The sequence below is a fragment of the Daphnia pulex genome, chromosome 9, assembly GCF_021134715.1.
Source record: "Daphnia pulex isolate KAP4 chromosome 9, ASM2113471v1".
Lineage (NCBI taxonomy): Eukaryota > Metazoa > Arthropoda > Branchiopoda > Diplostraca > Daphniidae > Daphnia > Daphnia pulex.
In genome coordinates, this window is record NC_060025.1 from 6466181 (window position 1) to 6489504 (window position 23324).

The 23324-nt window shown below is 42.1% G+C and overlaps 1 protein-coding gene across 3 annotated transcripts; it reads left to right on the plus strand.

Moving 5' to 3' along the window:
• Window positions 1-973: 973 nt before the first annotated feature.
• LOC124203231 (semaphorin-1A-like) lies at window positions 974-23144 on the plus strand. Of its 3 annotated transcripts, XM_046599934.1 has the most exons (18): window positions 974-1250; window positions 3965-4487; window positions 16875-16971; window positions 17086-17137; window positions 18025-18087; window positions 18300-18407; window positions 18534-18621; window positions 18716-18820; window positions 18884-18972; window positions 19053-19194; window positions 19579-19733; window positions 19888-20081; window positions 20219-20533; window positions 20654-20799; window positions 20874-20927; window positions 21142-21357; window positions 21721-21834; window positions 22063-23144. In XM_046599934.1, exons 2-18 carry the CDS (start codon window positions 4286-4288, stop codon window positions 22449-22451), a joined length of 2529 nt encoding a protein of 842 aa, XP_046455890.1. In that variant the 5' UTR covers window positions 974-1250; window positions 3965-4285; the 3' UTR covers window positions 22452-23144. The 3 variants fall into 3 exon arrangements, with proteins under 3 accessions (XP_046455890.1, XP_046455891.1, XP_046455892.1); XM_046599935.1 differs by lacking the exon at window positions 21142-21357 and having other exon boundaries at window positions 989-1250; XM_046599936.1 differs by lacking the exons at window positions 21142-21357; window positions 21721-21834 and having other exon boundaries at window positions 1027-1250.
• The last annotated feature ends 180 nt before the right edge of the window (window positions 23145-23324 follow it).

Consider the following 23324-nt stretch of genomic DNA (forward strand, 5'->3'; position numbering starts at 1 on the left):
TGGCAAACCCAATAATCTGACCCAATCCAATGCCAAATGAATTCAGTATTCTACTCAGGATGTATATATTTCGTACACACAGTCCGGCGAATAAAAAACCTTTCGAAATGGCTCGGATCGAGTCTTTTTTATATACTTTCACGATCGCTCCGATGATAGCCATCACAAGGGGAAAATAATAAAAAGCTGGATGTCCGAACAAAAAAGAAAAAGACATTTGTGTACAGACACATTTCAGCCTATATATATATATATATTATGCGATAGCTCTGGCTGAAACGTAGAAGACTTTAACGGCCTCATCACTACATATAAGCTCGACGACTTTTTGAGAAAAAACCCCATCATCACCCATTGGGTCCGGTGTTTGATGTTGACCGTCTATCTTCGTTCTTGTTCAATTCAAATGACAAATAAAAGAATAGGAAAACAAAGTCTCTCTGGCAGTAGTCCTAGTTGTATACATGTCCAGGGCAAGAAGAAGAAGAAGAAGAAAGATTGTTCGAAATAAAATAGAATCCCAAATCTTGGCTGGGTTCTTCTTCTTTTGACTCGTTGTTTATACATCTGTGTGTATATCTTCCGTCTCTCTCCCTAGTAGTAAGTTCCATCGGGTTAAAAAAGAAAAAAGCCATCGCCCGGCGGGGATTAAATAGATTTAAACAATTTAAAGAAAAAGAAAATAGAAAAGAAGAAGATGGTCAACCCGAGGAGACAGCTAGTAGACCCCCATCAAGCTCCAAAGGTCCCCCCGGCTTCAACTTCCATTTGGCGGCGCTGCCAGCAGCAGCAGCACACTCCCCCCTTATCTTCTAGTCCCCTACGATAGACACGTATACCCCCGGTCTCTCACTAGTCACTACGCACGTTTACATAGTAAACCCAGGCCCGTAGTAAAAAAAAAACGTAAAAGTATACTACGCGCCAAACGTCAATAAGACAGTTGGGAGAGTATACCAAGCCGAAGCGCAACGGCGTCCCCTGGACACAACTGGTGAAGCGGTTTTGGGTGGCTTGGGATCAGTTCGGTTTAACCATTTGTACTAACAGGTTCGTGCTGCTCGTCGCTCCGTTGAGTTTCCGAAAAAAAATACAAAAAAAGACTTTTGATTTTTTTTTTTAATATTCACGCCGTGTGTATTTTGCTCGTATTAGCCAATACTCTGGTCAGTGTGATTCACATCGTACAACTCTCTTTGATTATTCACTGGATTATAATTATTCATCGGACGTCGCCCGACTTTGAGAAGGTATAACCCATCGCGCGTTGAAATTATTTTTGATTTGATATTTTGGCACAAACAAGAGCAGCAATTTCGTACCGTTTCCTCAATTTGGCGTGTCTCGTCAGTCGCGGCCATGTTGGTTTAGAATGTAACCCCCCCCCCCCTCAAAATAGTTAAAACTTATATAGCCCCGGTGATGATTGTGTGTTCTTTTCTGCCCGCCAAAATCGCTGACGCTTCTTTTCAATGTTTGTCGAGTGTGGGTTCGTTTTGTTCTTTTTTTTATATTTCGCGCTTCCGCTTTTGAAAAAAAAAGCCACAGATTCCAACGGGAATCGTGATTTACACACAACTGCGAACTGGACAGAAAAACAAAATTTTTTTTGACAACGTCAATGTGTGTAGTCCTAATCAAAAATTAGTAACAAGATCAAAGGCCGGAAATTTCAATCGCCACATCTTTCGGTTGACAATTCCAAAAAGTAGAAAACATTTTTTCGGGTAGATTTCTGTGTGGTATCAAGATTGCCTTACTTTTCTTCTTCGCCTTCCGAAAATTCCAGCTATTTTTATTTTATTTTTATTTTCATTTCATTTCAAAAGTCTATAGGGATGCGACTTTTATTTTATTTTTTATTTTTTTCTAGACCTCACTTTTTTAGTCAAATAACAGTAAAAATGTGGGATTGACTTTTGGGTCGACCTGGAGGCCACAGACTTGTTGTAGTTCAGGTTGTTTGATTAGGGCGGGGACCCCGAACGGACCAGGAACCGGATCGGTACTACGATCGGGGTGTATAGAAAATCACTCGTCTATAATCTGAATAAGCCTTAGAATAAAAAAAAAACGAACGAATATTGGCATCGGCCCAGGTGACCTGGATATTGGGGCGTTGACGGAGGATGTGCGGCGTATATATTCAACCCACCTTCCTATCCCCCCCCCCCCACCTCCTGGCCAACCAACCCACCCACCCATATCCTGTGTGATCTCTCTCGTCCGTTCTCTTATTTTCACGTCTGTCGGCATGGCGGCGGCCCGGCCATTACAAACACCGTTAGCGAAGAAGAACCCAGTCAAATTTTCTCCTCATTTCTATCTCTGTTTCAGAGAAGAAAAACATTTTGGGATGTTTCTCTCTCTCTTGCTTTAACTGGGGGAGGAAAGAGACTGTGGCTGGGTTCCGTATCGGTAATGATGATGACGGACTTGGTGAGCGCCGTGCGCATTTGAATAGATGATGATTACGGCAACAACAACACAACGACCGGCATCATCAACGTAAAAGAGAGATGGGGCCGAAATAATCACAAAAAATACAGAAATTCGAGAAAAGATGGTTTCACGGTGCGCCCAGTGTATATACATACACGAACACACACGTCTATACATTCGGGAGAGAGAGAGATAGAACCCCTGCAGGTCATTACAATGGCCCCAAACTGATGATAGTGTTAACACGAATCGGGCCGACGCCATTACCAGCACTACCCCCTCCAACTGCAGCATCCCCTTTTTTCTTTTAATTTGGGGAAAAAACAAAACAAAAATTCAATTCCGACTGTTGGATAATAAATAGGAAGACTGACGTCACGAAGAAGAAGAAGCTCTTGACTCGGTTTCGAAAATAGGACTTGATTGCCTGCGCACACAAGGATGAAGAGGGCCCTTGTCTCGCCCCAGAAGCTCGCACGAAAATGGAGATGGATAGATTAAAAGAATTTTTTTATTTTTCTGCTGAGGGAGATCGAATATAGAAGAGCCGTTGGTTTTTCTGCAATAGCCAATATCCGGAGTCTCCATCTCATCCAGGATGAAGTAGATCAAAGCCGTCACGATTATATATATCTATCTTGTCCGGCTCATCTTCAAGAGAGTCGTCCGGTCGGTCAGACACTTGAAAACTCGAATTTCAGTATTTTTTTATCTGACCAGGAAAAAACAAAAAAATCATAAAAATTATGATGGAATAGAATTTTATTTTTTTGCTCTCTTTTTATTTTTTACTTTGTGAAATTTTTTTATACATGTATACGTATATATATCATAACGAGTTCTTTTCGCTTTTTCTTTTCAATTCAACACCTGCGTAACGAGAGACAATCCCGAGAAAAGGGCGTAGTAGGACCGCCAAGAGTAAAAAAAGGAAAAAAAAAACTAGTTTTGCGCGTTGAAACAAAAATAATTCAAATAGAGAGTCTATATAACAGCTTGGAGAGAGAGAAAGCGGAAAAATAGTAAGCGCAGTGGTCTGTGCTGCTCAGTCAAATCGTCTCACGCCACTAGATGTTTTTTTTTGCATCTTGTTTTCATATCGAAGAATGCTACACACAGAAAAAAAGTCGAGTTTAAAATGTAATAATGATGTAGAAAGAAGAAGGAAAAGCAAATTGAAAGGATCCTATACACTCTAGCTACTACCGTTGGGTTAGAAAGTTGCTGGAGATAGCCTATGCTGAGTGGGGGTCTATAGGAAGCCGAAGTTGAATGTTAGTTTCTTTCTGACGGGTTCAGTCCGGCAGCAATTTTGTTAGTGAGAAAAGAGGCCGGCGGGTAAAAAAGCTCGGCATCTAACCCATTTTGAACTGGATAATGCCCCTCCCGCCTCAGCTTCTGGGGTCCCCCCCTACCGAACACGCCTCTTGATTGCAATACCATGTACGGCCATGCTAAATATACTGGTAAAACTCATGATTCTTCTTTTTTTGCTATTTATCCCCATCCGCTCCTCCTCCAGGAAATTGCAGGGTCTTCTCTCTGCTGCGAGCCAAGTGGGTCGACGCCGACAGGAGCCAACTCGAGACTCGGACCGAACCGGTTAAGGAACCCAAGGACATTTCCATCGGCCAGCTCGTTTGTTATCTTGCTTCGTTTCATGTGATTCAATTTCGTGGATCGGCTTCCACTTTGGTCAATCGCGGCAATGGTGCAGTGAAACAACTACCGAAATAATCGACGTCACTTGTTACGTTTGACATTGAATTGGCCGTTCACGAGAAAGAAACCAGGATCGATCCTTCCTTTTTTAAAAACCCAAAGAAAAACATTTCGACACACAATGGCCCCACCCCATCATATGGAAAGAAGATGCACCAGGAGCCAGCAGCAGCGCCAGCCATCGTCAACAAGGTCCTGCCATAGGCGGTCGATGAGCTTCTTGCCTCTCTGTTACCTGATTGCGGCCGTGAGCTGTTGTTGGACGACGCCAGTTGGAGCCGGTTGGCAGGACGACATCCATCCGAGGAGATCCATCACCTTGGGTAAGCTGACTCCGCCTTTCTTGATATCCACCCACTTTTTTAGCTTTTTTTTGTCTCGGCTCGATTCTTTCATATTTTTTCCATTAAAATAAAAACACACACACGCAACCAACGGCCAGGTCGATCCAGCAAGTCAAAACTCTTAATATTGCGTCAACACCAACTATTGAATTTCCTAGCATTTGGGTTTTTCTACTGAAATTTTTTACAAACTCATCACGAGTTTTCTTTGGGGGTGGGTTTTTTCAATATTTTCTGGTGAACTTGTTTTTTTTTTTATTGTTCATTCCCCCGGGGTTTCTTCTTGTTATAAACCGCCGTAAACAAGTGATGACTTCTTTTTTCTTTACCCGAAATAATTTCATTTCCAATGACCGTGAATTGAATTTCAATCGAGCGAGAAACAAATCGTGATTGAAATCCTTCATTTTTTATCTTTCCAACTTTTTACTATTCCTGTGAACTGAATGCCTAATTTCGTTCGATGTTAATGTGAGTTTCTCGGAGAGAAAAGAACTCTGATCGTCGAACGGTATTATCTCGATCGCTGCCCGACACTGACGTCACACATTTATTTACGTTGGGACTTTTATTATTTTCTCGTGTCGCCTTCCTAGTATGGCGCTATATAGGTATATATACCTATATATACTATATATAGGAATAATACATAGCCAAGGCTTTGATTGAATATGTAAATGGGATGAGACACGAACAGAGAGAATCATGAACGCATAAAAACCTGTCCCGTTTTTTCTTTTTCTTTTTTTTTCCCGGGCCTCGATTTCAATGGTGGAGACGGACCCGAGTTGGAAGATATTTAGCTATTCCGGTCGCGTCTTATATCCCTGTCCCAATGATCCATCGTAGCTCATTTGCATATATCTCGGGTCGGGTCGTCGTCGACGGGAGCCGACCGACCGACCGACGACTCTTTAAACGATCTATTTTCTTTTTTCTTTTTTCCTCGTCGAGCATGGGGATGCGCATCTCTGTCACTTTAAAATCATTTCCCATTTTCTTTTCCTTATCTCTTTTCGGTTATTTATACTATACAAGACTCCTCTTCGGTGGCGAGGCAGACCGGTATATACACATTTTATACTGCGTATACTACATTGGGGGACTGGATGAATAATTCATGGGGCGGGTTGATGTCATTACGTATTCCCGTCATCGATACACTTTGTCTCTGTCGACGCGGGCTTTTTTGGTGGGGACAGTCGTGAATGTCCGTCCTGGTCCGTCTCTCGCTCGATGCGGAGTAACAAGATGAAAAAAAGGACACGAAGAAGCAGAGGAGGATTTCTTCAGATTTTTTTTTGTGTGGATGGCCACATCTGTTACGTCATTACAATTTTTTTGATGATGGCTGCTGCTGCTGCTGCTGGATGGATGAATCATCTCTTTTCAGCCCCGGGAGGAGAGACCCGACTGTTGTGTCTCGTGCAATCCGGCCACTTTGCTACAACGCAGCAGACACACACACACACACACACACAAAACCCACCTGTGTGAAAGTCATTCTGGGAACCCCAACACGATGGCAATGAAAAAAAAAGGTTCAGTTTTTTCTTCTTTTATCTCTGAGGGCCCGTTTGAAACTGCCGAAGAGTTATTGGAGCGTGGAGCTGTCGACTTGTTCGTTTTTTTACTTGAAAAAGATTGTCAATGGAACGAGACATTCACAATCAATAGAAACTATAAATATATATAGAAGAGGATGAAACACTGAACAAAAAAGACTTTCGTCACGGCATCTGCTGCCATCCGCGGTGGTTGGACATGAAAGACATCGACTTTTTTATTTTTTATTCACTTTATATTTCTCTCACCCTAGTGTGTGTGTGTCGCTTTTATTCCGGCGGTCATGGCCGGACAAGACAACAAAAGAACATGCCGGAACACTTGACTTGAAACCAGTCGGCTTAAAAATAAAAAAATCTAAATTCAATTTAAAATTAATAAGCTCAAGAGAAAAATTAAAATCTGTTTCCTCTTTTTCTTGTTTGTTGGCTTCTGGTTTTTTGTTTTTCCCCTTCCGTTTGATTGTTTGGCTCCGTGTTTGACTCTCTCACTGCCGATTCCGATCCGTCTCCATTTTATGCCAGCGAGTGTGTGGTGTGTGTGTGTGTGTACAGACTATAGACTGCGTGAAGTGATCCGGCGTAGTCTAATACGTCTTCCGTATTTTCTCGTCTTGTCTCGTTTGCCACTTGCCAGCGGATGAGGGCAGCAACCCAACCTTGTACATATTCCCTTGTTTACCAGCAGATGAACTCTGTACAGGAGAGGTTTTTCGGTTGACTCTATCGCCATCAATTTCAACGGTCTTCCTCCCGCAAGGTCCGCGCTCCGCCGCAGCCAATTCGAAAGTTGATGGATGAGGGTTCGACTTGAGCGACTTCCCACGGCGGCTTTTCATTCTTCTCCCCCCCCCCCTCAAGTTATATCGAAATGGAAACCAGTTTTTCATTTATTTTTCATTTCTCTTCCATTTTCTCAAAAAGTATTTGGAGAAAAAATAATCATTAGATAAAATAGTAAGAAAGAAAGCTAGTTAGCTACTTATTAACAAGTGGTAGGAGAAAGAAAACAAAAAATATTTTTCCACAAAGTTCACCGGGTCACCACATCTCAGTAACACCCTTTTGGTATTTTGGCGTCGTTATGGAATCAATGAAGTTTCAACCCATCAAACTTGCGGTTCTTTTTTCCAACCCGTTGGTCCCGATTTTCTCCGTCCTATTTGAACTTCGTTTGTTTGACCTTTTTCATAGCCCCTTCGTGTGTCCTATATACTTTTCTTCAATAAGCCGAATTTACCTATATCCCCCCCCCCTCGTCTCTTTCATTGGCCACACCCAACAGACGCTTTTGGTGATGTAAATACGACGGACCTGCACTTGTTAATCCGCCGTGGAGATTTTTTTGTATAGACACACTCACTCTTCTGGGGGGGTTTTAAACTCGTCGTTGCCGGAAGCCATTTCATAGCGTTGAATGTTATTCCTCCTGTTGTTGTTGTTGTTGTTGTGTGTTTGGGGCCGTTTATTCTATAGCTCCGAACTTGAAACTCAAGAACACGCTCAAAGGTTTTCCACCCTTTTTTTTTCTAAAAATCCAAACTTGCGCCGGCAAACTGGCAGATATCATCACTGTGATTCAATCAATCAATATCCAATATTTTAAAAAATAAAAAAAAGAGCTAGCTAGAAAATGAGATCAAAATGGGCGGAGTAGGAACGAAAAATGTAATACGAAACCTCTGACGTAATTTTTTTTTCTTTTTTCTTCGGCCCGTCAAAGTGGGCGGACTGATGACTGGGTGTCCCGAAAGGGGGGAAATCGATCGATTTCCCGAACGCGGGCCCAAAGTGATTGATTTTCACACGCCGGCACACTCACACACGGTGAAAAACGAGACAGGGCCGCGCGCGATCGCCAACGATTACATCGTTAGTTGTGGGTGTTGTTTCTTCTTCTTCTTATCGCGCCAATCCAATTGATTCCCCCCCCCCCCCCTATAGCAGTCGTACAATGTTTCTAACTGGGAAAACACGAAATCGATCGATTCAATTTTCCACCCGAAAAAGAATAAGTTTTCCGGCTGAAGTTAATCTAACAAAAGTTGTTTCACTTTCTGTAGAGCGTGACGGGATTCGATCCAAAGTCACTCGGTTAATCAAAGTGCGGAAAAAATATCATTAAAACAAAACAAAAATGTTCCGTTTTATTTATCAAAAGTATTGATGTTATTATTTGCTCGAGTCGCTTGAGGGACCTTTTCAGTCTATAACTGCCTGAAAGCTTAGCCTCATTATCTCGACGGCTTGGCATCACCAGTTGTGAGCAGTTTTGAACTTTCCCATCGTCACATTTCCATTTTGAAAAAAAATAATATTGTTGGGTATATTTGATTTCGTCAAGGTCTAACAGCATGACGATAACGCAGTTGGCAACATTTCGTTAAATGTCTATCGTATTGAGAAGAGGGGGGCTCGTTTCCGTTTTTGATTCTGTTAAAAGCTTTTCGATACGCTAGAAAGAAATTATCGGACGGGGGAAAAAAAAGAATCAGACTGACGACAATTGTCTTTTATTTTTGAACCATTATCCACCGGTGTCTTTCTCTTTTCTCTCTATTTATATTGGAGAGAAGAAGTCACATGGTTCCTGCTGGAAATAGAGTCGGCTATTTGAGTGGGCAAGGGGGCTGCTGCTGCCGGTTGTTTGTCCAAACAGTGGGGAAATGACGTGCCCCCGCCATCTTGGCGCTATTTTCGTCGTGTGTCTGTCTGTCTGTCTCTCTCCTTTATTTTCTACAGGTAGCGCGCCGGCCTAACTTTATATATTATTATTCCGTCCGTAGTATAGACGGAACGGCAGCCGATGTCTATACAGACGGGCGACGTACGTATATACCCAAAGGTCCCGCCGCCGCCGCCGCCGCCAGCGCCGCCATGTTATTGAATTAAAAATACGAGAAAATGTGGGTTGGTGTGTCTGATTAGAAATTTTCCTCGACCTGTAGCTGTTTTGTTTGAAGCTGATCTCTTGGGAAACGGGGTAAACACACACAGTGTACATGTAGCCGCGTCATTGTGTGTATATAAGAACTGATAACCTTTGGCCGACCTTTTTACATATTTCGCGCGCCCACCTGCTTTTGATTATACGGTTTATTTCGACTTATCTCCTTATCGCTTTTTATTTGCTCAGACGACGACGACGTTTGAAACTCGTAGGAAATTGGGGAATTTCTCCGCGAGATAACAGGGCCCACTCTAGTGTCAATAATGCGCCTCTATATTTACTATATATTTGATCAAATTGAGTTGAATGGATAACTCGCTCACCCGTGCTGTTGTCTGCGTTGGGGGGGAGTAAATCGTATAATGACGATATGTTCTCTTCATTAACCCGATAGATAGCATCATGATTCTTTTTTTTTCTTTAAATCTTTTTTTTTGTATCTACTTAAACATCAAAGGACTCTCTTATGTTCTCTCTTTCTCCCCGGTAGAGTTTGCCAACCATGAAAGAGAGAAGCCCCGGCTTGTTTTTCTGCTAAACAGTCGATCAAATCCCCCAACCCCACCTGTCAACGGATTTTTCTTTTTCCGTTTGACCTATTCAAAAAAGTCCGTTCCGTCTGTCCATTTTTTGGTGTTGTGCTTAAATATTACTAGACTTTTATTCAACCGAAAACGTTCTCTCCTTCCATCTTGGCTATTATCTTTTATGTTTTTTTTTTCTCCGATGTTGCCCACCCACCTGGATGCGATCGACCAGTTGGTTTTTGGCTGGGCCTGATGTGGGCCCCTCCAGAAATTTTTGTTTTGTTCCCGAACACCCCCCTTACATGGGGTTTTCGATGAGAAGACAATCAGAATCATGTGCTGAGAAAGCCATTACCAACGGCTCGCGCTCATATCCACGCGCGTCTAGTGTGCGTTGAAAAAGGCAAGAATTTGCATCCGAGCGATATAAAACACAGGCATTTTTATACGCTCGACTATGAATTTTTGATCAGCCGCGCTTGCCTCGTTATATCAATCGGCCGATTTCCCCACTTCTTTTTTTTTTTCGGTGGGGGGAACTAAACATATCTTGTAGATTTTCTTTTTTATCCTTTAACTGTGAGAGCCAAATTCCTCCGCATCCAACGGAACCGAAGAAAAAAAGCTCGAGAAATATATAATGATAATTATAATTTTGATAACCATGATACGAATGATAATCAGGCTGGAAAGAAACAAAATTAAAAAGAAAAAAAAAGAGACCCGAAGAAATATATAGAAAGAGACCTTGATGCGGAAGAAATCGGGACATATCCGGTCGGATTTTTTTTTTTTTTATTTTATTTTATTTCTTTTCGTAAGCGATGAGAAGCTCAGAGAGATATACATAAAGTTCAGAGAAGCTGATTGGTTCTGGTTGCGGAACGGTTTTTGGCATCAGTTACGGGAATTAAAAGGATGACTTGAAAAGAAGAAGAAGAAGAGTTTCTAGGAGGGCACCTGGAACAGCACAGGTTCGGTGTCTATGAGAAACTTCTCATCCGACAGGTTTTGGAGGATTACCGATACCTTTTCCCATTTTCCAAGGGCCCCCCTTTTTTATTTCACAAAAGAGGTTAGAAAAACCTTGCGGAATTCTCAGTAGGACCGGAACGTGGAAATCCATTGAAAAGGAAGATTTTCTTTTATTCCTGGACCTTCTCTGGAGTATATTTTTAATAGATATTCAAGAGAAGCCGAGAGATTTAAAATATCTAAAAACCCCATTGTTGGGCCGAGGTTTTGCGGATAGTTTGTGTGTCCCGCCTTCATTCCTCTGCCTGGCCTATTGCTTTCTGATCCTGCCGGAAGGATCTGTGCGGCTCACAGCTTCTCCTTTTTATTATTATTTTCTCCTGGAAAAAATCTCTCTTTTAAAAGAGACGTTTCTCAACGGATTTCCATTGTTGCTTTTTCCAGCACACAAGGGCCTGTATGTACCAGGGCTACATGCTACAGCTATACACTATTGTGAAGAATTCGCCCACGCCGGAGCGCCAAAGTGGGTCGGATAAATACCGATCGGTACAACATGCTATGCGATGCGTATGGTTTCGGACAAGGTCTATGAAGACACGAGAATCCGCTTGGCAATCGTTGCGAAGCGGAAAATGACGGGGGTTGATCCGGGGTTGGATTTTCTCTCGACAGTTGTCCGGGTTCTTCTTCTTCTTCTTCTATTCTATTCTATTCTATTCTATTCTATTCTATTCTATTGTCTCTTTTCGTTTTTGCGCCGTATATACAAAAATCAAGGGAATGTCTTTGCACGTGTCGTTTACATGCCTCGTTGGTCGTGTATTCTTAGTCTATACGACTCGACGGTTTTGTCCGTCTACACGTCCGGCATCCAGCAAATTGGAAAGAGACCAAACAACAAGACAAATCAAGTGTCGTTGCACCAATAGTTTTCGTATATGTACGAGTACCGTACGAGCCGCAAGCGCAACATTCATACATGCAACAACAACAACCAAAAAAAGAAAACGGTTCTTCTTGTTCCGGAGTTCCGGTGTTGTTTAGTTCCGCCTCAGTGGCTCAACCACAAAAGATATATATAATATGAAGTATAGAGTAACTCGACTACTCTGGTAAAACATATCCCAAGCCAACTTACTGCTGCCGCTGCTGCTCTAGTCTCATTGCATTCCTTCGGCTCCGTCGTGACTGTGTGTAGGCGCGGAAGAAAAGTGTGTTAGAGCTGCGACTGTGTAAACCGCACGCTAAAGCTCCAATTTCCTAGACACTGCGCCAAAAAAGCTCGGTAATAGGAAAATGTCCCAAAAATGTCGCCCATGTTGGAAGAATAGAAAAGGAAAAAAAGAAAAACGAAGCCAAAAAGTCCATAAATCTCTTGAGCTTAAAAAGGGGGTCCTCGGTCGTAAAACTGTTTCGGAATCGGCGGAAAGAAAAGCCTCGGAGAAACGTCACTTGTGTGTGTTTCTTCATTGGGACATCAGTAAAGACATGGACCATCTGCTGGATTTTTTGAAATCAGAAAATGGAGGGAAAACATCTTTGAAAGTTCAGCTTCACTTTTTAATTTTTTAAAATTTCCTGGCTGTGCTGGACCACCACCTGCGTGTAGTCCCGGAGGAGGTAGACACACATCTCTTACGTGCCCTATCTCATTTTTGCCAGGGCGTTCACCGCTCGGACGCCCTGGCGGTGACCAAAAGGCGACGTGGCAACTTTTTTTCGGTTATTATTATAATACCAAAAGGCAGAATAAGAAATAAGAGCGTCTTAGATATATTCTTTAGTTTGCGTGTTTGTAAATATTATTTATATACACGTACTGGCGTACTACGTACAACAACAACAACAGCCCGAAAAATAAAATAAAAGCCGAAGGTTATTTTTAGTTTTTAGGGGGATATTTTGCTCCTGTCACGAGATTTCTGGCTCTCGTCACGTGTCTGAAGATGCCCAGAGACCCGCAGAGGTTCCTCCTCGGTTGGGGAAAAGAATAAAAAAAGGTGGGGCTTAGAAACATCGTCTGTTTTTCATCAGTGGTGCCCTTTAGACATTTGTTAGTTAACAAATCTTCTTCTTCTTCTTCTGGGTTGATGGCGAAAATCCAAGAAATGACGCAAAAGTTTTTTTTAATTTTTATTATTTTCTCCGCCGATGTTGCGCAATGTCGCGACTACCGTATTTTTGTTTTCCAGCGTTAATTTTTTTTCCTTTTTGTTATTCACAAAAAAAATTAAAAGCAAACGACGTGTGGTGGAGAAAACAATCGACGCTCCGGTTAAAAGACGTGACTCGACATATCCACCCACCAGAAATGAAAAAGAAAAAAAAATAACGCTTGTTGCGCTCGGCGTTGTGTGTTCATTTGAATTTTTAAGAATAAAAAGATATTATCATTTCTGGTTATTTTATATTTTTTTTGACGGCCCCCGCGCCTTCCATTCAGCCGTAGGGCACGTCTAACCTTGGACCCTTGAAAGGGCTTCGAGCAGGGCTCATTTTTGGTTCACACAAAGAGTGGAGGTGACCACCAGAGGACTCTGCCTGCCTTACCGCTCCCTGTGTGTGCTGCTGGCAGACTCGCTCAAGAGCTCGTGGTAGGTCTTCTGGTTAGAGAAAGAAGAAGAATGACGAGTTGAGAGGCTTTTTTTTCTCTCCCTTCCACTGGCGCCACAGGGCAGATTTAGTTAACCTTAAAAGAAAAAAAAATCAACCCCTCGTCCACGGATGGCTGGGTCCTCCTCCTCCCCTAGCCACGCCACTTGTTGAATACATTTATCCCTTCAAATGTTGCTCGGGGTTTCAGTTGCATAAGGTATATATTTATAATATAATACATTTGATATTTCTATACCCTTATATATTTGGTTGGGGGTGTAGAAGAAGAAGAAGAGGGTACACATTTCGGGGGGTGAATATTTCTTCCTCTTGACAACGACTCGTTTCACATTGACTTATTACCTCCGCCTTGCGTGTTTCTTATTTCCATCGATGAATAATAAATCAATTTTCTTTTTTTGTTTTACCAAACGAAAACGAGAAACAATGGGAATTCATTTCCCGAAATGTTTCGATTCTTCCTAAGAAAAATCGACTGATGGATAAACGAAATGAAAAGCGCTGGATTTCCTCTGTCGTTTATCTTTTCTCTCCTTAATCGTTTTTTTTTTCTCTTTTGGCTTATCCAAGAATTAAATTTCTTTCCTTTGGAGTAGTAGTGTATAGTAATGTTATTCATTTTCTATCAATGATGAGAGAAGCGGAGGGGGAAAAGATGAAAGGCCGCGGCGCCGTGGGGTTTCATTAGACGCTCACAAACACAAAGAAGAAGTTAGAAGTTTTGGACTCTTGTCAAAACTTGCTTCTTCTTCGAGGTTCCACAGGCGATATTACTTCCTAGAGTGTATGACGGATGACCGGGGAAGAAGAAAAATAAAAGAAATAAAATAAAAGGCCCCTTTGGGCGCTGCTAGCGAAGAAAAGTGACGGGCTTCCGTTGATTTCCTCCCTCCTGCCCCCTTGAAATCGGAGAATTTTTCACGATCGGTTAAGCGGAGGTGTCGAGAGACTTGACACAGCAGTCGGTCGCCCGCTGCAAGAACCTACACGTTTGAAAAGACAGAAAAGAGAATTTGACTCTTTTCACCTTTTTTTTATTCGCTGCGCTGCGAGGATATACGTATACAGCAGTTGGGTGTAGACAACAGCGGTAAGTGGCCGGTGCAACAACAGTAGACACTCTTGAATATGTAGTGAAAGCACACACAGGCACACGCGTCTACACATGAAAACCATCGGGGAGTTCGTTGATGAGTTGATGGCGTGATCGACTGCCATGAAGAAATTTTTTCCGTTTTTTTTTTTTTATTATTTGAATTTTTCGATTTTTTTTTTGCAACATTTTGTGTTTGTATTTGATAATTTTTTTCGACTTCCCACTCGCTGTGAAGAAAGAGAGGGGGGGGGGATTTATGTCGTCGTGATTATATTCTCGTATATTCTCCACCTTGGCGACCGGCACCGGCAATGGGCGAGTTGATTTCCTATATACGTTTTGCGTTTGAATAGTTGCGTACATATACCTAATGAATCATCCGATCAATGATGCGATGGCGTGAGTTGCGCCCTTCTGGAAACACGAATGCAGATGAAACAACTCCCTCCAGGCTATAATGAAATAGATAACCATCTACTAAATTATACTTTAAAAAAATTGAGTGACCGTTAATCGATTGATTAACCGTTTGTCCTCTCTTTCAATTCAAAAACGGGTTTCCTGTTAGACGGACCAAAAATCCTCCTCGGAGACAAGAACTGGAAAAATACGTCTCTTTTGGTAATTCGGGTAATTTCGACGAATCGGGTCTTATTTTTTGTGTAACGGCAGTTTTGCTGGGCAAAAGGAATAGATCGCCTCCAGTGTCTCTTTACCTTGTCCAAACCAAAAGGAAAAAATAACACTAAAAGAGGGAAAAAGTTAATCATTAGTCCTTGCACTTGGTAGACGGAGAACCGCACATGATCCATCTATAACAACATCAAGAGCGAAAGAAAAAAGGGAAATAAAATAATAGCCCCGTCGTTACTAAGTAACGGAATGTAAAAAAAAGAAAATGCTAAAGCCATAATAACTCGGCGCTAGCGGAAATTGCATTATTTCCTATATTGTACGAACGTAACTGCAGCGCATGTATAGATACTCATCCATCATAATGCACGCTCTCTTCCTCCTTTATCTTTATATCTTTTTCTCTCTCGACGACTTGGGGGGAAAAAAACATGATCGTGTAATATTGTAAATATCGTTTTTTTATTTTGTTTTTTCTCCCTTCTTTTTCGTTGTTGGGGGGCGCTCGTTAGTTGCCGGGTTCAAAAGAACTTCTTCTTACAGGTCATCAACTGGAAGTTGGGTTTTTTGGTTATCCAACATCTAACGGCCCTTGCCGAGAGAAAGAACAAAGACGTTTGGTCTGTTTGAGTTGTAATCGTCTATAGGAAAAAAGAAGAAAAAAAGAACTTTGGGTGTCTGCTTATTGTTTCCCATATCGTGGCGAGGAAATTCAACTCTCCCGTCCGCGTGTATATAACGAACGCCCCCCCCCCCCCCTTCAATCTTGTGTAAGATGTGCGCGTCCACTCGGAGGTCTAGAGGTAATAAAGAATTCTGGTTTCTTGTATACTCTCTTCCAGAGAGAGAATAGAAGAGGGTAAATATAATGAAGCCAAAGACTCGAAAAGGGTTTTCTTCTTTTTCTATCCCTTTAGACCACCCATCTTCTTTTATTCCCCTTGCCAACAACAAATTTTTTTTTTTGTTTTTTTTTTTCTCTTCTTTGGGGGGAAACTATACACTCGGTTATGGTCAGTTGCATTTGTATTCGAGACGAGACCTCACACAGACAAGAGAGGCATCTCGTCTCTCGTCTAATTGAATCTCGCCACCTCTTTTTTTAAAGATCTAGCTGTTATTGCCTTGTTTCTTCTTCTTCTTCCTTGTATAGTTACTACAAGGGTTTAGACTATGTACTATCCAGTACCCTCATTTTCTATTGTATTATTACGCGTATATACTGAGAAATTGTCCTGCGGAGATGCGTTGAATAGATCCAGCCGGTTTGGCGCAGCGTTTTGTCGCCATGAAGAATCACATTTCTTGGAATATAACTGGAATAATAATTACTCGGAGGCTTTGTCTCTCTTTCTTTCGCCAGATTATTATTTTTTAATTACGAACGCATCATCTTTCTCCTTTATTTATTTTTTATTTTATTATCTTTTGTGTTTTCTTCGTGCGGAAGAAGAAAAATCTTATGACCCCCGTGTGCTGAACCGCGGGCATAAAGCACAAAAATAAAAAAAAGCGACTCGTGAACTCACGATTCATTTTCTTTTTGATTAATTAGTCCCTCCCCCCTCCTCTCCTTTCATTTCGGTGGCGTCGTCAATTGGAACATTTCGTTCATCCACTTGTGTTACTTTTGTTTCCGTATGGTTCCTCCATATCTTTAATTTTGAAATCTAAGGGGAGGGAGAAAGAATAAGGTTTTCGGGATTTTTATGTCGGTCACGTCGTGGGTCACGCAGAAAACGGCTTTGCCGTGTCGTCGTCATCGTCGATGCGGCTGTAACTTTCTTTGTGTGTTCCACCAGTAGTGTACGGTGTTTTTCTTTTCCTTTCTTTTCTTTTTATTCTAACGAACGACTTCCTGCTCTTTTGGCTTTCAACCGAGTGTGTCTGGGTGCGCACGCGTGACTGAAGGAAATGGGTGATTAACCACTGATATCAATCTAAAATATAACTGATGTTTTTTTTTTGTTTCTTTTTCCCTCTTTTGTTTTTACTATATAGCTCCGGAACAAGTTCAACGCTTCCACGGAAACCACTCTCATCCGGATCATTTCAAGTTACTGGAAACGAATGGCGATTCCATTCTAGTCGGCGCCAGGTACATTTTTCTTCTTATTCTTCTTCGTCTCCGTTCACGTGACTTTTTTTCTTTTGGTTTCATTTGTAAAAAATAACAATTTCTATTTTTTTTTCTGTTCTTGTTCACCTGTAGGAATATTATCTACAATTTGAGCCTCAACGAAATGACGGAAAATCGAGCTCAGGTCAGTTATATTACATTTGGGGCTATTTCACTTCTCGATTTTTTGGTGCGCTGTGCGTTCATCACGATGCCCTCGAAAAAAAGAAAGAGAAAAAAAAAAGAATGAACGGAAAAGATGGAGTGGAAAGAAGAAGAAGAAAAAAAGGAACCGCGGTCAAAAGACTGTGACTCATCCCGTTATTCGCATGTTTGAAACAAGACATGCGTACGTTTGAAGAGTCGGGTCGTAAAAGCTCACGAAAGGAATATAAAATGTAATGCATCGTTTAAAATAAAAAAAAAGGGAAACAGAAGAAGAGGGAGGAAAAGAAAAAGAAAAGAAAAGATAGGCAAAAAGGTAAGGTGAAACCAACCTGTCTCTCCGCCTGCCCAATTTAGGAAGTGGCGATTGTCCTCCATTCCATATCGGACTCGACACACACACACACACACACTCGGAGCTTTTGGTTCAATGAAACTATGGCTGGCTATGGCTGGCTCTTGTGTCTTTTCATTCGTCGTCCTCGCCTTCCTTCTGCATTTGCATAGTCCATTCAGGGAATTGTCAGTGTTGTTGTGTGTAAAAAGGGTTTCTCGTTTTTTGGGTTCGGATCGCCCAGTTGTTTCAACAGTCCTTCCGGCTAGGCGTCACTAGAGAAAGATAAACGCGCACATCGCGGGGGGATTTAAACTTTTTTCTTTTGGTTTAGCTCGGATAGGAATGCCATACATAGAAAACCGACAGCAGAACCCTTGCGTCCATCTTATGTATCCATTTGTACAACTATATATGTGACGATTGCCTTATTCACAAGCGGCGTTTTTATGACCATTGAATCAATTTCCATTTGACTCACTTCTTCTGATTCTAATGTGTATATTCTTGTTTTTTGTTTTTGTTTTCGACAGAGGGTTGAATGGTATCCGGCGTCGACTCATCGGGAAATGTGTCTCGTCAAAGGCAAATCAGAGGTAAGAAGCCCAACACGACCGGAGCGCTTATATAAACACTCACGCACATAATAGATATAACTTGTTTTATTTTTTGTTTTGTTTTGTTTTTCGACACAACACGTGCGTCGCCATCAACTAATCCTTGCTCTCTTTTTTTTTCTCTCTTTCTCTTATTATGTTAACCCCACTCGGAAAAACCATTTTTTATTTTTATTTGGACGAACAAAAAGGATGATTGTCAAAATTACATCCGAGTGCTTGCCCGAATCAACGACGAAGAGATGCTCGTATGCGGAACGAATGCCTACAATCCGCTTTGCCGTAGATACGGCCGCAACGTAAGTCACAGTCTACGTATAACCGACCTCGTTCGGTCTCGTATCTTATTCTCTTTATGATATATTCAGCAGTGGGAACGCACAATTCATTTTTCATTCAATATGTCTCGTTTGTTCCGTATACAGGGGAGCGGAGTGGAAGTTCTCAGAGAGTTCTCCGGAAAAGGTCTGAGCCCTTATGATCCTAATCACAACAGTACGGCTGTGTTTTCCGGTACGTGAGACTCTATATAGGTTAAGCTTCCGAGAGAATTTACTGATGCTTATAATCCTCTCATTTTTTTTTATATCCTCATCAAATATACAAGATGGAGAATTGTACGCCGGCACTGTCTCCGATTTCTCCGGTTTGGATCCGCTTATTTACAAAGACCCCCTGCGAACGGAGCAGTACGATTTCAAACATTTAAACGGTAAAAAAACTTGGTTATGATTATTAATGAGATTGCGTTTCTAATCATCTTATTCTTTTGCAGCTCCCAATTTTGTCAGTTCGGTGGCTGATGGAGATTACGTTTATTTCTTTTTACGCGAAACAGCCGTCGAGTATATCAATTGCGGCAAGGTAAAAAGATTTAAAACCTTGGCGAATGGCTTTATAAGACTCTATTTGGCAACTGACACGAATTTTCTTGATTTCTTTAGACGGTGTATTCACGGGTGGCCCGCGTTTGCAAGAACGACAAGGGCGGTCCGCACCGCTGGTCCAATCGTTGGACTTCGTTCCTGAAATCCCGACTCAACTGCTCCTTGCCCGGCGATTTCCCGTTCTACTTTGACGAAATACGTAAGTTTTTCTCCCCCCCCCCCCCCCCCCCCCCTCTCCCGTCTTTCGGTTTCGGGGTGCCATTTACATATTCCAAAGTCTCTGGTGTAAAGTTTCTTTGTTCTCCGGTCCACATAAGACCTCGGTTGCCCCCTTACCTCCCTCTACTATCTCTTGGCGACTAATTATCGTTGCATAATGAAACAGCTCGTTTGTAACCAGCAAACGGGCCGCCCCTGTTGAGCTGGGGGGATGTGAGTTATACGTCGAGTGTACTGCGTCAGCGAGCTTTGAGAGAGAGAGAGAGAGATAGAGAGAGAGAGGAGTGCGCTGATTGCGGCTGGCAGCTCGATGATTGGTGCGCGCTGCGAAGACTAAAACTTTCACTTGGTTACACTCACGCAGAATCGACCAGCGACGTGGTGGAAGGAACTTATGGGCACAGGACGGAGCGTTTGATCTACGGCGTCTTCACCACGCCGGAGAACTCCATTTACGGGTCGGCCATCTGCGCCTTTCGCCTCCAAGACGTGATGGATTCGTTCGACGGAGCTTTCAAGGTAACTGCCGAAAACGATACGTTACGTCCTCCTACTCTCGTTGGCCACATCTCATTCACTCATTCATTGTCTATTGTTTTTTTCTTTTTCTTTTTTCTCTTTTCGTTTCTTTTCTCCAATTTTCCCCCCACTGAACAAACAAACAAACAAACAGGAACAAAATTCAATGAATGCTAATTGGCTGCCCGTGAGTGGCAATGACGTTCCCGAGCCCAGGCCGGGCCAGTGCGTCAACGACTCGCGCACCCTCCCCGAAGTGACGCTCAACTTCATCAAGTCTCACTCGCTGATGGATGAATCTGTGCCAGCCTTTTACGGACTACCTCTCGTCACTCACACTTCACTCAAGTAATAACAACCAAATTCAAATTTCCTCTTCTTCGATTATTATTTAATTTTCCTGTTTACAAGGTTGTAATTTGTATACTGAGTAACATGCTAAATAACTGATTTTTATTTTTTTCTTTTCTTTTCTCTCCTTTCAGGTATAAATTCACTAAACTGGTTGTCGATCCGCAAGTGCGGACGGCGGATGGGAAAACCTACGACATACTCATCATCGGAACCGACAAAGGCAAAGTGATTCGCGCCATTAATACCGAGTCATACGATTCCGTCAGCAAAGTCCGACCGGTCGTCATCGAAGAAATCAAAGTCTTTGAAACGGAGGCGGCCATCACCAACTTGCGGGTCGTTCCGCAGACGGACACGATGGGACCTCGTCTCATTGTCGTTTCCAACGACGAAATTCAGACGATTCCTCTTCACCGCTGCTATTCCGACAGCATCCTCACTTGCAGGTGGGTGTTTTTTTTCTGTTATAATGTTTTTCTGTCTTTTCTTCTCTGTCATATCGATCTGTCATATCGCCGTACGAGGGACCCTGCCCTGATGTATTATCTTTTTTTGTTGGTTTGCAGTGAATGCGTGGCTCTGCAAGACCCCTACTGTGCATGGAACGCCGCCACGTCCCGTTGCGTCACCGTGGCATCGGTCGCCCTTACCGCCCAATCCTCGCTCATTCAAAGCATTTTTACGGGCTACTCCGATCAATGTCCGGATAATGGTACAAGAACATTTTCCAAATTTTTTTACATTTCTGCATTTACTAAAGTTTGTCTTTATTTTTGCAAATGACAGCTATCGTCAAAGCGAAAAACAGAACGCCGGTATCTCCCCTCACCGAAACAGTTGGTAAGAATTTTATTTTCTATTCGTATTTGTCTTTTTTCGTAGATGTCGAAGTAGTTACATGTCACCTTTTTACACTCATACCAGTTGCCTTTTTAAAAAACCCAAAATACTAGATGAGAGTTTGACCTGCATTCTAGAATTAGCCCTTTTGTTTTCCTTTGTTTGTTGTTCGTTGTTTGTGACGTTGTTGGGTTGTTGCGTGTTGTGTGTGTAGTTCCCGAGGAGCCGCTGTGCGCCCCGTGTCAATGTCCCTGCGCCTCGGCGGCGACGGCGGAGGCGGCGGCGACAGAAAGTTTGATCCCCAGCACGACTGCCACCCCCGTCGACACCACTACCACTGGTAGCAGTACCGCTAGTACCACCACCTCTTCCACCACCGTTTCTTTTAGTAGCACAACCAGTTGGTCAAGTCCCCGTCGTATGCAGCAGGGTCAGTCCTCATATCACTTTTTCGTTTCTGCTTATCGCTCTATAATAGATGGCACGGCTTTTATTTTTTTTGTGGTTACGGCATGATCATTGTAGTTTTGCTTCACCCGCATCCGTTTGTTTTTTTATGTTTGTTTGTTGTTTGTATATTATTTACACATTTTCTTGATTTGTTGGCGAGGGGGGATGGAAGACGGGGATGTAAAAGATAATTTGCCACATTAAAAAAAAAAAACATGCTGGTTCTAATTTTTGCGTTAGCACCAAAGTATAGTAGTAAGCTCAAATAGTCATTTTCAAATGAAATCTTAAAAGTAAAAATGTTTAAATTGACAAATGATTTGTTTGTCTCTGTGCACAATAGGGTTAGACGTGGAATTAGAAACGAACGTGATAGTGGAGGAAGGCGAGCGTAAGAGGCCCTACGTTGAACCTGGCCACGACGCCTTTGACGATAATAATGTCATCAACGCTGCAGGTGAGCTTGGGATTCAATATGGGATAGTTGACGTAATGAAACATGATACGAACGACAAAACAAACGAAACCAATAGCAATTTAAATTTTCTCAAACCACATAATACTCAGTATTTTCACTTGGTATTTTGTTCCGACGTAGACGATTCGATTTTGTATTTCGACAATTCTTCCTCAAATTTCTGTGATAATTCTAGAAATAAACTCAATCTTTTCAAATTCATTTCAGGTCCTAAAGTTGGCGCTTCTCAATCGTCGTTTGGCATCTACACGGCGGAAACGTTCACCATCGCCGTGGTGGTGTCGTGCTTTGCTTCCCTGATCGTGGGCTTCCTTAGCGGATTGATGTTCTCCCGTCGCTGCAAAATGGGTGACTCTTTCGCGTCCTCTTCGGGTGGCTTCAGTGGAGCACCCTACCTGGAACAGAGGAGGTTAAGCCGGCTCAACGAAACCAACGGATCGTGCAATGAGCCCAGCAAAATGAACAACTTTGTCGACAGTCTCAACAGTGCCGTTCTGAAAATGGCCAATGAGAAGAACAACGCCAACGCCAACAACACGACGAGCACGCTCGATTTGAAACCGGCAGTCCAAAAAGTCAAAAAGACTTATGTTTGATTCATTCTTCAAAAGCTTGGCCGAACGATTTTTTTTTGCCCACTTGAAAACCAATAGATCATCCATAAGATAATGGAAACAAGTTTTCTATTTGGATTGTTAAATCAAGAGGGGAAAAAAATGGTCTTCATAATTTAATCTGAATGAGTAATTTTTTTTAAAGATAAGTTCGAAAACATACACATTGTTGCCAAAGTTTGTATACATCCGGCAGCGGCGGAGATAATCAACATGTTGTACAGTCTCGATTGTTGAAAATTATTTTTTTTCCCTTCCAAAAATGAATTTCACATAGTGTGTATATACCAGATTATGCCTATTCTCATCATCTCGTAAATTCCATGTTTCTGTTTGATGTGTTTTGATTTGCTCATATTGCCACTCTCATTAAGTGCCTGCATGTAATTGTATGTAGAATCTGGCTATCGTATCGCGCATTCTTGTCGTGCTCTATTCAATACTCTTCCGGTCAAGAGTGGCAGCGCTTCATCCCACCCGTTCTCCACAACCACCGCAACATCACATTTTGCTGTATTTAAACGACAATTGCCCTGTCCCATCAGAGTAACTTCACCTTCATTGACATCCAATTAAAATTCGTTTGTATTAATTCATTATATACAGTGTTATTGCACATGTTGACGCCCAACCGTCAAACCGTGACAGAAATAAATAAAATTTAAATGTCTTTTATTCCTATAAGATATTTTCATTAAAAATGGAGGATTTCAGCAGGTATATGGGCTCAAAATTAAGAACAGCTGATTGTTTAGAGTCTACTTTTTCGTTTCAAATCGTTTAAAAATTTAAAAAAATAGGGGAGAACGGGGCTATTCCGGACGGGGGCTATTCCGGACAGCCGCCTTATTGACC